The following is a 14537-nucleotide window of genomic DNA, read 5'->3' on the forward strand; positions in this document are numbered from 1 at the left end:
TTCGATATAGTCTATGTGTAATGGGTAAACGGGCTGGACTTTCTTTGTTTCGGATTTGGTTTTATATCAAGTGGGCCTTCAAGCTTCAGTGATTTCATCGGCCCAATTTTAGAATAGCCCAGAAGATACAGACAGATATTTTGCATAGTAGATAGAATTATTCCTTGTAAATATTCTTTTAGTTTGTTACAATAGCTGTTAGGAGTAGGCTAGTAAAATACGGCCACTTGGCGTTTAGAGTAGATTCTATTCTTTTGTATATATAAATTACACTGTGAAGAGAAATACACATAGAAAATTTTCACAAATAATTCTTCAATATTTCGTACATGGTATCAGAGCAATCAGCTCGATCCAACAATACAATCATCTAAGTTCATATACATAAATTCAATTTTCGATAAACAAAGATGGGTGACACCACCATCACTGAAGATACAAGCAACACTGCAAAGGCAGCAAGCTATGACGTCAATCATCCTTACCACCTCAATAACTCTGATTCTCCTGGGATGACACTAGTCAATACAGTGTTTGATGGGAGAGGATATCCAGGACAGAGGAGATCTATCTTGTTATCATTATCAGCCAAGAAGAAACTTGGCTTCATCAATGGAGCGTGTCAATCTCCAGGTTTGACATCTCCAGATCATGAGCAATGGAGTTGTGTCAATGACATAGTCATATCTTGGATCTTAAATGCACTCTCTAAGGATATTGGAGACAGTGTGATATACTCCAAAACTGCAAAGGAACTTTGGGATAGTTTAGAGCAGAGATTTGGAAGATCAAATAGAGCAAAGCTCTATCACCTGCAAAAAGAGTTATCAGGATTAGTTCTGGAAATAGTGACATTGCAAGATATTTCACTAAGCTCAAACGACTATGGGATGAATTGGATGCTCTAAATGTGATCATATGTTGTTCATGTGTGTGTGTTTGTGAAGGAAAAGCAAAACTGACCAAGTCTCTTAAAGATCAGTTGATTCAATTCCTAATGGGATTGAATGATACCTATGCACAAGCAAGAGGGAACATACTTATGATGAACCCTTTGCCTAGCATAGATGTTGCTTATTCACTCCTCTTGCAAGATGAAAATCAAAGAGAAGTTTATGCAAATGGAACTCTCAACTCTAATTTACTTTCATTCATGGTAGCTAGAGAAACTAAACAGCCTAATGCTCAGCTCTTGGCTGATTTTGCAGCCTTCATAGCGACAGGACAGGGGAGAAATTTTCAGAAAAATAGGAATCAAGTACAAAGAAGAGCTGTAATAGCACCTAAATATAACAATTTTGGACAGAAGTTCAACAAGCCTCAACAGAAGTTTAAAGGAAGGAAGAAATACAATGCAAAAGTGACTTGTACTTACTGTGGAAAGATAGGGCATACACAGGAAGACTTCTATAGAATCATTGGGTTCCCAGATGATTTTGAGTTCACCAATCAGAAAGGTTATCAGAACCAGATCAAGGGAAATGCATTTTTGACACATGAAGATCATGAGAATGCAACAGGACAAAATTCTGAAAAGCAACAACATGAATTTTGGATAGCAACTCAGCAAGGAGCAGGTTGTAGAAATGATGAACATGTATAAACTGGCAAAACAGGGACAAGCAGGAAACTCAGGAATCAATGCTAATGCAATTACTGGTACTATTCTAAAATACTCAGGTTCAGTGTTTAGAACTCTAAATTCAGACACCTGGATCATTGATTCAGGTGCTTCAGAGCATCTGTGTTTTAACCCTAATTCTTTTTTGTTTCTAACTCAAATTCTTGTGCCTTTGAACATCAGTCTACCTAATTCTTTCAAGGTAATTATTACCCATATAGGAAGTGTGTCTATTCTACTAGGACATATCTTGAACAATGTATTACATGTTCCAGATTTCAAATACACCTCTTGTCAGTTCATAGGTTTTGTGTACAATTCAAGTATGATGTCTCATTCACAAACATTGGGTGTGTGTTGCAGGGCCTTTCAATAAAGAGTCCACAAGCTTTTGGTGAAGTTAGAGAAGGACTTTACATTTTGGATCCTAGTAGTCTTAAGTCTAAGGGCATGTTCAATACTAATGTATTTTCAATTCAAAAAGGAAGAAATTCCATTTCAGAGCCAAAATCCTTTTCTATTCCTATTCATCTTAACGTTATTCCCGATGTTAAACTTTGGCATGTAAGATTGAGACATCTCTCATTTTCAGCAATGAGATATTTAGATTTCCTTCATTGTGATTCATGTTCTGATTTTATTTGTGATATTTGTCCTAAAGCTAAACAAACAAGGAATCCTTTTCCCGTTAGCAGTATTAAGTCCAAACAGATTTTTGATCTTATACGTGTGGATATATGGGGGACCTTATAAGTCTAATACCTATAATGGATTCAAATACTTCCTAACCATAGTAGATGACTATAGTAGAGGAACATGAACTTTCTTGTTGTCTGCTAAGAGCAATATTTTTCCTATGCTTAAATCATTTTTGTCTATGGTTGAGAGGCAGTTCAATGTGAAGGTGAGGATGATAAGATCTGATAATGCATTAGGGCTAGGAAAAGGAACACAAGAGGTAGCTTTTCTAGCCTCAGAAGGAATCTTGCACCAACTATCTTGTGTAGCAACCCGTCAACAAAATGGAATTGTTGAAAGGAAGCATAGACATCTCCTAGAAATAGCTAGAGGCTTAATGTTTCATTCTAGGTTGCCTATGCCATATTGGGGTGAATCTATTCTGACTGTCACACATCTTCTTAATAGATTTCCCTCCAGTGTACTTAAAGGAAAGACACCTTATGAGATCTTATTTCAACAAAATCCCAAGTATGGATACTTGAGGAACTTTGGGTGTCTGTGCTATGCTTCTACACTAGCCATCACCATCAAACCTCTCCTAATCAACTTCCAGTTTCCCCTATCCATCAATCACCACACACAACCTCACCTTCTCCTATACCTGAGGAACCTATGCCATTAAGAAGATCAGGAAGGGTTTCCAGTCAACCAGTTTATTTGAAGGACTATGTGTGTAGTAGCATCATGTTCACAGATGTGGACAGAGCTTGTTTTGCTCAATCCTCCAGGCCTAAAGAATGTTGTTTCTCATCTCTCTCACCTAATAATCAGCATGTAATGCAATCTCTTTCTATACAAACTGAACCTTATACCTTTGGACAGGCTTGTCAACATCCAGGGTGGATAAAAGCTATGGATGCAGAAATTAAAGCTCTACAGGATAATCATACATTGGATGTGGTTGAGTTGCCTAAAGAAAAGAGGGCTTTGCCTTGTAAATGGGTATACAAGGTGATGCATTTATCAGATGGGAGAGTTGAAAGACTAAAGGCAAGATTAGTAGTAAGGGGGGATATTCAAAGAGAAGGGATAGATTATAGTGAGACCTTTTCACCTTTGGTGAAAATGACAACCATAAGGTGTCTGCTCATTGTCGCAGCCAAGAAAAACTGAGAGGTTTCTCGATTAGATTTTAACAATGTATTTTTACATGGGGATTTACAAGAAGAAGTATACATGAAGTTCTCAGCAAGATTGGATCCTCCTAGTCCCAAACATGTTTGTCTTTTGAGGAAATCATTATATGGTTTAAAATAGGCTTCTAGACAGTGATATGCTAGACTTGCAGGGGCTCTAAGTTTTAAGGGATATTCATCATCCCTAAATGACTATTCTCTATTTTTTAAGTGGACAGGTAATCTTATTTCAATCCTAGCAGTCTATGTTGACAACATACTACTCATAGGAGATGATTAAGAGGAAATCCAAAGCATTAAAGATTTTCTCAATGCTGAGTTCAAGGTCAAGAATTTAGGGAACATACATTATTTTCTAGGTATGGAAATCTTGAGAGAAAAGGGAGGATTCATTATGAGTCAAAGGAAGTTTACCTTAGATATGTTGAAGAAATTTGATGTTTCACATTTAGCCAGAGTCAGCTCTCCTTTGGATCCCGCTTCCAAGCTTCAAGCGGATGACAGTCAACCTCTGCACAATCCCACTGTATTTCATCATTTAGTCGGAAAGCTAAACTATTTAACAAACACTAGACATGATCTTTCATTTGCTGTACTCACCCTCAGTCAATACATGAGGAAGCCTTGTGTTTTTCATTTCACTGCCGCTCTACGAGTCCTCAGATACCTCAGCTCTGATCCAGGATAAGGTATTCTTCTTTCAGCTGAACCATCTTTTTCCTTGTTGGCTTTTTGTGATGCTGATTGGGCATCTTGCAAAGATTCAAGAAGATCCGTCAGTGGTTTTTTCATAACTCTTGGAGGAGCACCTATTTCATGGAAATCAAAGAAACAAGTATCAATTTCTTTATCTTCAGCAGAAGCAGAATATAGATCTATGAGAAGGGTTACTGCAGAACGTACATTGTTAGTGCATTTGCTTGAGGATCTCTCTGCCTTGATTTCTTTACCAATTCCTCTCCATTCTGATAGCAAAGCAGCCATCCACATCGCTCGTAACCCCATTTTTCATGAACGCACAAAACATGTTGAAATTGACTGTCATTTTGTGCGACAGCAGTTTCCTTCAGGATTAATCACTCTTTCTTTTGTCCCATCTAAAGCTCAACTCGCGGATCTTTTCACAAAGCCCTTATATGGGATTTCTCATCAGGAAATTTTGGGCAAGTTAGGGATCACTCAGTTCCCCTCTAACTTGAGGGGGGATGTTAGGAAGAAGAAACCCTACAACTCTACCTCTCATACCTCTCATGGAGTTTCAGAGACTGATGAAGAAGAAGATGAAAACCTATGCCTAAAGAGAAGAGACCAAGCTTCAGACCAAAAGTCTTACAAACTTAAAGACTTATGTTCGATATAGTCTATGTGTAATGGGTAAATGGGCTGGACCTTTCTTTGTTTCGGATTTGGTTTTATATCAAATGAGCATTCAAGCTTTCAGTGATTTCATCGGCCCAATTTTAGAAGAGCCCAGAAGCTACAAACAGATATTTTGCATAGTATATAGAATTATTCCTTGTAAATATTCTTTTAGTTTGTTGCAATATCTGTTAGGAGTAGGCTAGTAAAATACTGCCACTTGACAAAGTTTGTTTAGACTAGATTCTATTCTTTTGTATATATAGGTTACACTGTGAAGAGAAATACACACAGAAAATTTTGACAAATCATTCTTCAATATTTCGTACAGGTTTCAATCTAAATTATTCAAAATCCCAACACGTTATGTCCATTTTTTTTCTTTCCCAACAACTTCTTAGCTCTTTTCTCACAAGATTTACACCTCAAGCGACAGATGTACGTGTCGAACGCACAAAGCATATGCAACAAGTTTTTACGCAAATTGTGTGTAATTAGCGATGCAGACTCTCAAAATTACTTAATTAAACCTGGACTATATTCAAAACCCTCTTTCTTTCTCTTTTTGGTCATCAAAACCCTCTTAACCCACTAATAAGAAGTTGAGAACCTTGCCACTCAAAATTGGAGTCCTGATATTAACCTTACAATGTTCATAGTTATGTTACAATTTATTTTTACATTTAAACACTTTATTTTACTTTTAAAGTTTATGATTTTAACGTATTTTTCATAATATTGCTTTTTATACTATATTTGCAAATTTATACTTTTGTAATTAAAAATTCACAGTACTTAAGCCTCATTATTCTAGGTAAAAAGTTCTATCTTCTGCGCCTTTTAAAACATTGGTTGATATCAATGAGTTCTGAGACCGTTATTTATGGCATACTACATATGTCCTTTAATTTGCAAGGACAATAATTGAGTTGAACAGACTGCACACCTCCACTCCTATACGTAATTGTTATTTCCTTTGTTAATTTGGTCGGCATATTTTCATTCAACATTAATTTTAAAAAAGAAATATGTAAAGATTTTAAAATTTATGGTCTTAAACAATCATAGCATTTTGTGACTATAATATATCCGAAATTTGTGAATTTAAATATGTTATAATATTTGCGTGAAAACTTTTTCATTAACGAAATCTAAGAATTTATCATTCTTTTTAACCTAACTAATAAAAAAAATAGTGTCAAATAAAATGAGCATGTAGTATAATTTAATTTGCCAGGAAGATAATTGGTGTTGCACAACTCGAGTCTGGTTCTTTCTACATTAGTACTATAGTCAGACCTCTTTTTAACGGTCTCGCTTGTTCTAATATTTTTTGGCTGCTCTAATGAAGTGTTGTTATAAAGGATATATATTATATAATATAATATAAAAATCGATTTTGAGAACAAATTCATTTTTATAGTGAATGGTTGTTATATAGTGATGTTGTTAATTATTAAACATATATTTGACCGTAGATGACATGAGTTTTGCCACCGGCTAACAACTAATGATATGATAGCATGTGATCATTAATATTGTGACGTCCCTTTTTCATATTGAATAGAATTAGCTTGAATTTAAGGCAAGAGGGGTTGATCTGATGGTAAGCAACCTCTACTTCCAACCAAGAGGTTGTGAGTTTGAGTCTCCCCAAGAACAAGGTGGGAAGTTCTTGGAGGGAAGGATGCCGATGGTTTATTTGGAAACAGCCTCTCTACCCTAGGATAGGAGTAAAGTCTGCGTATACACTACCCTCTTCAGACCCTACTAAGTGAGATTACACTGAATTGTTGTTGTTGTAGCTTGAATTCGGGACCATTTTCATATAGTCACGTGTGATTTCCTGTTTATTTACAAAAATACAACCAAGTTAAAAGACAACACCTCACTAAAAACCAAGTCTTGTTGTTACGTTGATAGGTTTTGTGTGGTTATAGTTGCATGATAGCCTAAAGTCGACACGTTATTGAAAGGACCTAATAAATGCAAGTCCAACAATACAACTCAGCAGACACTTCATTTAAAGAACATTGAAAACGTTTCTGCAATCCAACCTTAGTGGGTCATAGGTGAAGACCTACTAGTTGGAAGCTAGCCGTGTCAGACGATAAAATTTACTTACGCTCGATGTTTATATTATTCCAATATACATGACATATATCTTAAAATACATTAATTTTTAACTTAAAAATTGCAAAATAGTATGATTAGGAGTTATCACTGGATGCTGGAAAGTTTTTACCCGGACGGACCACGACCCAAGCCCGTAAAAAGAGCACCACTAATATTGTTACTTGTTACTATAAAGAAATGAAACTTGTAATCTCGAGAATAAAACATGTTATTTGCTACAACAAGTAATATTGGCATGATAGTATAAAGTTGTTTTTACTGACGGTTTATATCACTTAAACTCTATATATAAACAGTTAAAATTTCTTGACATAAGAAATTCTAACTAATTAGTTAAGAGTGTTAAAAATTGCTTCAAATCACGAGTTAAAAGCTCAAAAGTAACATTATAAAAATTCTTTTAATCTCCTTCTATAAATTTTTGGCTCTGCCAGGATTGGCCGAACCCATAACTTTTCCTATATAAAGGGGAAGACACAAGATGTTGATGACATATATTCAAGTACCTCTAACTTCTTCATATCTTTAATTTGTTTTCCCATTTTCCATTATACCCACATTTATATATAATGATTTTCCAAAAAGAAACCATGGAGGTTGAAATCTTGTCAACAAAGTTGATAAAACCATCTTCACCAACTCCAAATTACCTTCAAAATTACAAACTATCTTTCTTTGATCAAATAGCTGATGAGGCACATTTACCTCTTGTTCTTTTCTATCCTCCTGGCAATAGCAATACCAAGAATAATATTGCAGCTGAAGAACAGCTCGAGCAATCCTTATCTAGAATTTTAACCCATGTTTACCCAATTGCTGGCAGATTTACTGAGGATAACTCCTCGATTCACTGCCTCGATCAAGGGGTTAAATTTGTCAAAGCCAAGGTAAATTGTAAGCTCAATGACTTTCTTGAGAAAGCACACAAAGATGTCAATCTTGCCTTATCTTGTTGGCCTAAAGATACTTGGTATGTGGATGAAACTAATTTACTCATTGTGCCAATTGTCATTGTACAAGTCACAAAATTCAATTGCGGTGGCATGGCTCTATCTATGAGCCATGCACATACCGCGATGGATGGTTTCACAACTTTTACATTCGTTCACGAGTGGTCAAAAGTGTGCAAATTGGGGATTCCTACAGAGAAAATCAACTTTTTGAGCTTTAATTTGGCTAAGATTTTCCCACCAAGAGATGCATCGAAAATTCTCTTGCCTCGTATCCCCCAGGAAAATCGTATGGATGCTAAACTAGTTGCCAAGAAGTTATACATCAACCAAGATTCTATTTCAAGACTCAGAGAAGAATTAACAAAATCAACGGATTCTGGAGCTTTATGCTTTAAGCCCTCAAGAGTTGAAATGATTATAGCGCTCTTATGGAGGGCTTTAATCCGCGCTTCAGAGAAACAACACGGGCATTTGAGACGTTCTATAATGGGCATTCCAATAAACTTGCGTACTAAGCTGATTTCTTTACCCCAAGTAGAAAAATCTTTTGGAAATCTTGTAATCGATGCTCCGGTAAAATTTGTACCCGAGGAGATCCCCAACATGGAGTTGCACAACTTTGTAAGATTGATCAGGGATACGGTGACTAAAACTATTACTGCTTGTGACAAAAATTCACCAGACGATGTAGTTTCTGCACTGGCAAATATATATAATGAGAGTTTCCTTGCGCAAGAATGGGGAGGAAATGATGAAGTTGACATGTTTACAAGTTCAAGTTTGTGTAGGTTTCCTATACAAGAAGCTGATTTTGGTTGGGGAAAACCATGTTTAATGCATTTTGGATCAAGACATAATCAGTATTGTTGGTTGTATGATGCAGAATGTGGCAATGGGATTTGTGTGCAGGTGGATTTGAAGGAAAATAACATTCACTTATTTGAATGTGACGATGATATCAAGGCTTTCTTTAAATTTTAGGTTCTTATAAGAGTTCAGGGCATTGAATTTCGCATATCAATTCCTTAAAAAAACAAGGGTGGGGGGGTTATTGACACCTTTTGTGCTGTCTATTTATTTTGTGTGCAAAGGACAAAAGTACAATAGCTTGTTGTCTTGTTAGTAGACTAAGAGGTTTGCTGGCCGTTAGGTCCAAAGTTGTATACTACTGCTATGGTGGAATGAATATTCATACCAGGCTTTCTTTCTTTGTACGCGATAAAATTTGAATTTCGAAATAAGGATTGAAATACTCGTAACATCCTAACAGCTTATTTTAATTTTATAGACTTCTTTTTTCATCTCAATACCTCTTTAACGAAGAAAAAAAAATGAACAACCCAGTATACTAAGTGCGCGGGTCTGGGGAAGAGCCGAACCACAAGGGTCTATTGTGCGCAGCCGTACCCTGCATTTTCTGCGAGAGACTATTTCCGCGACTTGAAACCGTGACGTCCTGATCACATGTCAGCAACTTTACTTCTTTGACGGACAATAATAAAAAGATTTCACAGCAATTTGGTCAAAGAAAGATAACTCAAAATTTTTAAGGTGATTAGGAGTTGGAGAGGATGGTTTTATGAGTTTCTTGGAAATGATTTCAACTTGAATTTGGTCACTCAAATTAACACAAAGGCTACCCATTTTTTATGTAAAAATATATGGAATTAAGGGAAATAGAGAGAAAACCTTAGAAACTTGAAGACAATTTTGATATATCTACAAAAGCTCCGGATACTATTTATATTCGGAAAAATATGAAAAATCTTCAAAAAATGGGAAATTTTCATAACATTACTAAACATGGAACTGCTAATGCCCTACTGCAGAATTTTATTTATATCAGTTGCAATTTTTTCCTTATTTAAAAGGCTTATTTTGGGATACTTTCAAATTCAGATCTAATTTTTTGGCTGCAAATGTTAAAAACTTCTTATTGTAGTAAACAGATTAAAATTTATGCGTATATGTCTGCATAATGTGAAATCCAAAGTTGATAACATAATTTTGTCAAGATATTAAATCTTATTCTCTATTTAGATCCCAAATTTTGAATATATCTTATATTGTTCTCTTTTTCCTTGAAAAGTATTTTCACAGTAAAATTAAAAGATGAATAATGTATTTAGATTTCAAAACATGAATATCTCTTATATTATTCTCCTTTACTTTACTAAGCAATTTTCATAGTAACTTTAAAATGTGAATTATATGTTTAGATTCTAAAACTTGAATATCACTTATATTTTCGTTTTTTCTTTTGGTAATATATATATATATATATATATATATATATATATATATATATATATATATATATATATATATATATATATATATATATATATATATATATATATATATATATATATATATATATATATATATATATATATATATATATATATATATATATATATATATATATATATATATATATAGGTGAGTACTTAAAATGTGATTAGTATAAATTGATTTCGAAATTTGAATACTTTTTAGTATTATTTTTTTATAAGTAATTCTAATAGTCCAATTAAAATGTATTTAGATTTCAAAATATGAATATCTCTTAGTATATTATTCTCCTTCTCTTTGTGTAAGTAATTTTCATAGTCAATTTAAAATGTGGATCATATACTCCTATTAAACTTGAATATCGCTTATATTTTTCGCTTTTTCTTCCGTTAAGTAATTTTTACATTCAACTTAAAGACGTAAAATATCTCATATTATTTCATTTTTCCTTAGTAAATAATTTTCATAGTCTACTTAAAATGTGACTAGTATAATTTGATATTTTTTATATTATTTTTTTTATAACTAATTTTAACAGTCAACTTAAAATGTAATTAGATTTCAAAATATGAATATCTCTTATATTATTCTCCTTCTCTTTGGTAAGCAATTTCCATAGTCAATTTAAAATGTGAATTGTATATTTAAATCCTACAACTTGAATATCGCTCATATTTTTCACTTTTTCTTTTTGGTAAGTATTTTTACATTCAACTTAAAACGTGAATAATATATAAATTTGAAAAGTTGAATATATCTCATATTGTTGTTTCCTTTTCCTTAGTAAGTAATTTTCATAGTGATTATATCTTTTATTGTTCTCTTTTTCTTTTGTAAGTACCTTTCTTTCTTTTCTTTTTTTGGGGAGGGGGAGGGGGAGGGGTTAGGGAAGAGAAAGGGGAAATGGGGAGGGAATTACAAGATGCGAACTTGAATCATCACCGATAAGGTGAAAGTGCAGGCAGTCAATCAACTGCACTACTAAGATTTCTTCCACAAGTAATCTTCACTGTCAACTTAAAATGTGAGTTATTATATTTTCAATGCTTGAATGTCTCATATATTTGGTAAGTCATTTTCGCATATTGAGATTCAAGATTACCAACAAAAAAAAATTAACATTGAGATCTAAAGAAAAATAAAATTAATAAGATTAAAGGAAGAAATCACTCATTGAAAAAAAAAACTCTGTTTCAAACTGGATAAGATGATTAAAAAATAACATTCAAAACTAAGAAAACTCTTAGAAAAAGTAATTAAAACTTAGTGAAAGTCTTGATATCATGGTTACATTCAAATAAGTGCATGTAGGATTCCTTCAAGTCCACTTGAACACATATACTTCCACATTCCGCATCATACATCCAACAAGTATGATAATCTCGCAATCCGAAATGCATCAAACTCGGCTTACCCCAACCAAAATCAGCTTCGTGTATAGGAAACTTGCACAAACTCGAAATTATGCATTTATCAACTTCATCATTTCCAGTACCCCATTCTTGTGATAAAAAATATTCTTTATATGAATTCGCCACTGCCACGACAATGTCATCAGCTGAACCTTTAGCACAAGCCGCAATAGTTTTTTGCACTGAATTCCTAATCAATGTTACAAAATCATGCAACTCCATCTTTTTCTCCCCCGGTACGAATAGTATAGGAGCATCAATTACAAAATTCCCAAACGCATTCTCTTTTAGAGGTAACGAAATTTTACCGCGCAAATTCACAGGGAAGTACACCAAAGAAGGCCTTAAATATCCATGTTTTGCTTCTGAAACACGAATTAATGCCCTCCATAAAATCGCCGTAATCATCTCAACTCTTGAAGGTTTAAAACTCAATTCTCCTGAATCCATAGCACTTGTTAAATTTTCTCTGAGCCCTGACATAGTAATTTCATCAATAAAAAACCTTTTACCAACGAATTTTTCATCCGAATTTTTTGGATAAATACGAGGCGGGAAAATACTCGATAAATCTCTTGCTGGAAAAATGTCACCAAAATTAAAGCTTAAGAAATTAATTTCCTCAACTAAAATCCCAAATTTACACACTTTAGCCCACTCATAAACAAATTTAAAATTACTAAATCCGTCCATTACAGGATGTGATGCACTAACAGATAGTGCTAATCCACCACATTGGAATTCTGTCACTTGTGCAACAACAAGTGAAGTCATGTCAAAATCAGCGTCACTCAAATCTTTAATACCTTTTGGAACTAAAAACATAGCAAGATTAAGATCTTTTTTCACCTGATTGATGAAATCGTCGAATTGACAATTCACCTTTGCTTTTGTAAACGTAACGCCCTGGTCTAGGCAATTTATTGAGAGTTGATCTTTTGATAACCTCCCCGCTGCAGGGTAAACATGAGTTAAAATCCTGGAGAGGGATTGTTCGAGTTTTTCATCGAACTTATCATATTCGATGATAGAACTGTTGTCACGAGGATAGAAAAGTACATGAGGCATATGTTCCCTTTCAGCTAATTGATCGAAGAACGATAACTTGTAATTTTGAAGGTGTTTTGGAGTTGGTAATAATGGTTTTATGAGTTTTGTGGAAATGATTTCGATTTGTAGGCCAGATTCCATGTTTAATTTAATTTTGTAAATGAAGAAAAGAAGAGTGAAGGAGGCTCAAAATGATATATTTCAGTAGCTTATGACATACCTTTATATAGGGAAAATTCCAGGTTGGTCAAATAAGAATTAATATCTTGACAAAATTATGTAATTAGGATCATGGATTTCCTATAATACAGATATATATGCATACTAATAATTTTGTTACTACGATATATGTAGTTTTTAACATTTGTAGCCAAACAATTACATCTGAATTTGAAAGTGGTCAAAAATATACCTTTTAACTAAGGAAAATTGGGAATGATATAAATAAACTTCTGTAATAAGACATTACCAGTTTAATGAGTTTCTATAATATATTCTAGGGACCACCTGGTATGTAGATTGTGTATCAGAATAGTAATAATCCTCTATGTTTGGTATGTTTTTAAATTTGAAAAATGCAAAATCACACCATAAACAAGGTTGGATTTGGTATTTATGGCATGGGAAAGTTACCGTATGTTACAAATATTATCCCCTTATTTTTTTTTTAATGAAATATAATTTTATTGATGAATCTTTGTGGGCATAATTATATTTCTCTCCCGATTCTCCTCTTTGAATTATTCTTCATTATTCGAGAATTTAAGCATTGTATTTCTTGAACATAGGATGATGCGGACTTTTTTGGGATGTAGAAGAATGTCTTTTAATCACTTCGGCGGCTTTGAAATAAAAAAAAACAATATTTGTCTTTGATATCTTTGCGAATATAACATGAATTTACGAAATTTCAAGATTCTCCCCCTAGTTAGTTTCTCAAATGATCAACAACTTTATGATTACTTAATTAAAGCTTATTTATAAAATACAAAAAACAAAAATGAATTATCTAGTGTGTGTGTATATATATAGAACAATAAAATAAATAAGTAAAGTTTTCAAGCGCGCGCGCACATACCTTTTCAGTAACGAACTTGAGCTTACAAGATTGGTAGATATACAATGGTGACTTTCCTTTGGTGCTCATACTATTGAACTGAGATGATACTAATCTAGAGACATGGAATCATATAATTATGTTCACATTGTTGAATTTGGCAAATTTTTGTCCCACATCGGTGGGCTCTTGAGTTTTGGGGGGATTTTTCCCCGATAAAAGAAGGTCTAATGTTTAGGATTTAAACACACCTCTCATTTGCCTTCTCATCTGTTTAAGGCATTTGTATCTTCTCTCTTTAGTATTATTTCACTTGTATTTTTGGAGTGAAATAAAATATTGGTTGTCTCCGAGGAGTAGGCAAAATTAGCCGAACTTCGTAAATTCTGGTGTTCCCTTTATTGTTGTTTTATTGTCTTATTTATTATTTGGTGGCTGTCATAATTTTTGGTATAGTAGTTGTGACTTATTCACACTATATACATTTGACTTCCGCAACAATTGGTATCAGAGCCAAGGTACTGTCTAAGTATGCTCTGTGGTTGCAGCATAGTCTGATCTTCCACATCAGAAAAGATTTATCTTGGTAACTGAGTCAAGGTTCTGTCTGAGTATGCTCTGTGGTTGCAGCTTAGTCTGATCTTCTACATCAGAAAGATAATAATCTTGTTTTGTGTCGTCAGCTATTAAATAATATTTGTGTCAAATATGGGAGACAATAAACAAGAAGAATCTACATCAAGTGTCAACAACACGTCATCATTGGCATCTTCGCTT

The 14537-nt window shown here is 33.8% G+C and overlaps 2 protein-coding genes and 1 long non-coding RNA gene across 3 annotated transcripts; 1 reads left to right on the plus strand and 2 right to left on the minus strand.

The window, feature by feature from the left end:
• Nucleotides 1–221: 221 nt before the first annotated feature.
• LOC142174689 (uncharacterized) lies at nucleotides 222–5129 on the minus strand. The gene is made up of 4 exons (XR_012703715.1): nucleotides 4402–5129; nucleotides 4099–4307; nucleotides 3913–4022; nucleotides 222–812 (listed from the first exon to the last, which is right to left on the minus strand). It is a non-coding gene; the product is annotated as an uncharacterized LOC142174689 (long non-coding RNA).
• A 2235-nt stretch (nucleotides 5130–7364) lies between these two features.
• Nucleotides 7365–9205, plus strand: LOC107826141 (epi-neemfruitin B synthase L1AT). Its single transcript, XM_016653091.2, has one exon. The coding sequence runs from the start codon at nucleotides 7563–7565 to the stop codon at nucleotides 8925–8927; it is 1365 nt and encodes a 454-aa protein (XP_016508577.1). The 5' UTR covers nucleotides 7365–7562; the 3' UTR covers nucleotides 8928–9205.
• Nucleotides 9206–11491: 2286 nt separating this feature from the next.
• LOC107826138 (acetyl-CoA-benzylalcohol acetyltransferase-like) lies at nucleotides 11492–12870 on the minus strand. Its single transcript, XM_016653087.2, has one exon. It carries the CDS (start codon nucleotides 12842–12844, stop codon nucleotides 11498–11500), a length of 1347 nt encoding a protein of 448 aa, XP_016508573.2. The 5' UTR covers nucleotides 12845–12870; the 3' UTR covers nucleotides 11492–11497.
• Between the last annotated feature and the right edge of the window lie 1667 nt (nucleotides 12871–14537).

Source organism: Nicotiana tabacum, chromosome 20 (assembly GCF_000715075.1).
Source record: "Nicotiana tabacum cultivar K326 chromosome 20, ASM71507v2, whole genome shotgun sequence".
NCBI lineage: Eukaryota > Viridiplantae > Streptophyta > Magnoliopsida > Solanales > Solanaceae > Nicotiana > Nicotiana tabacum.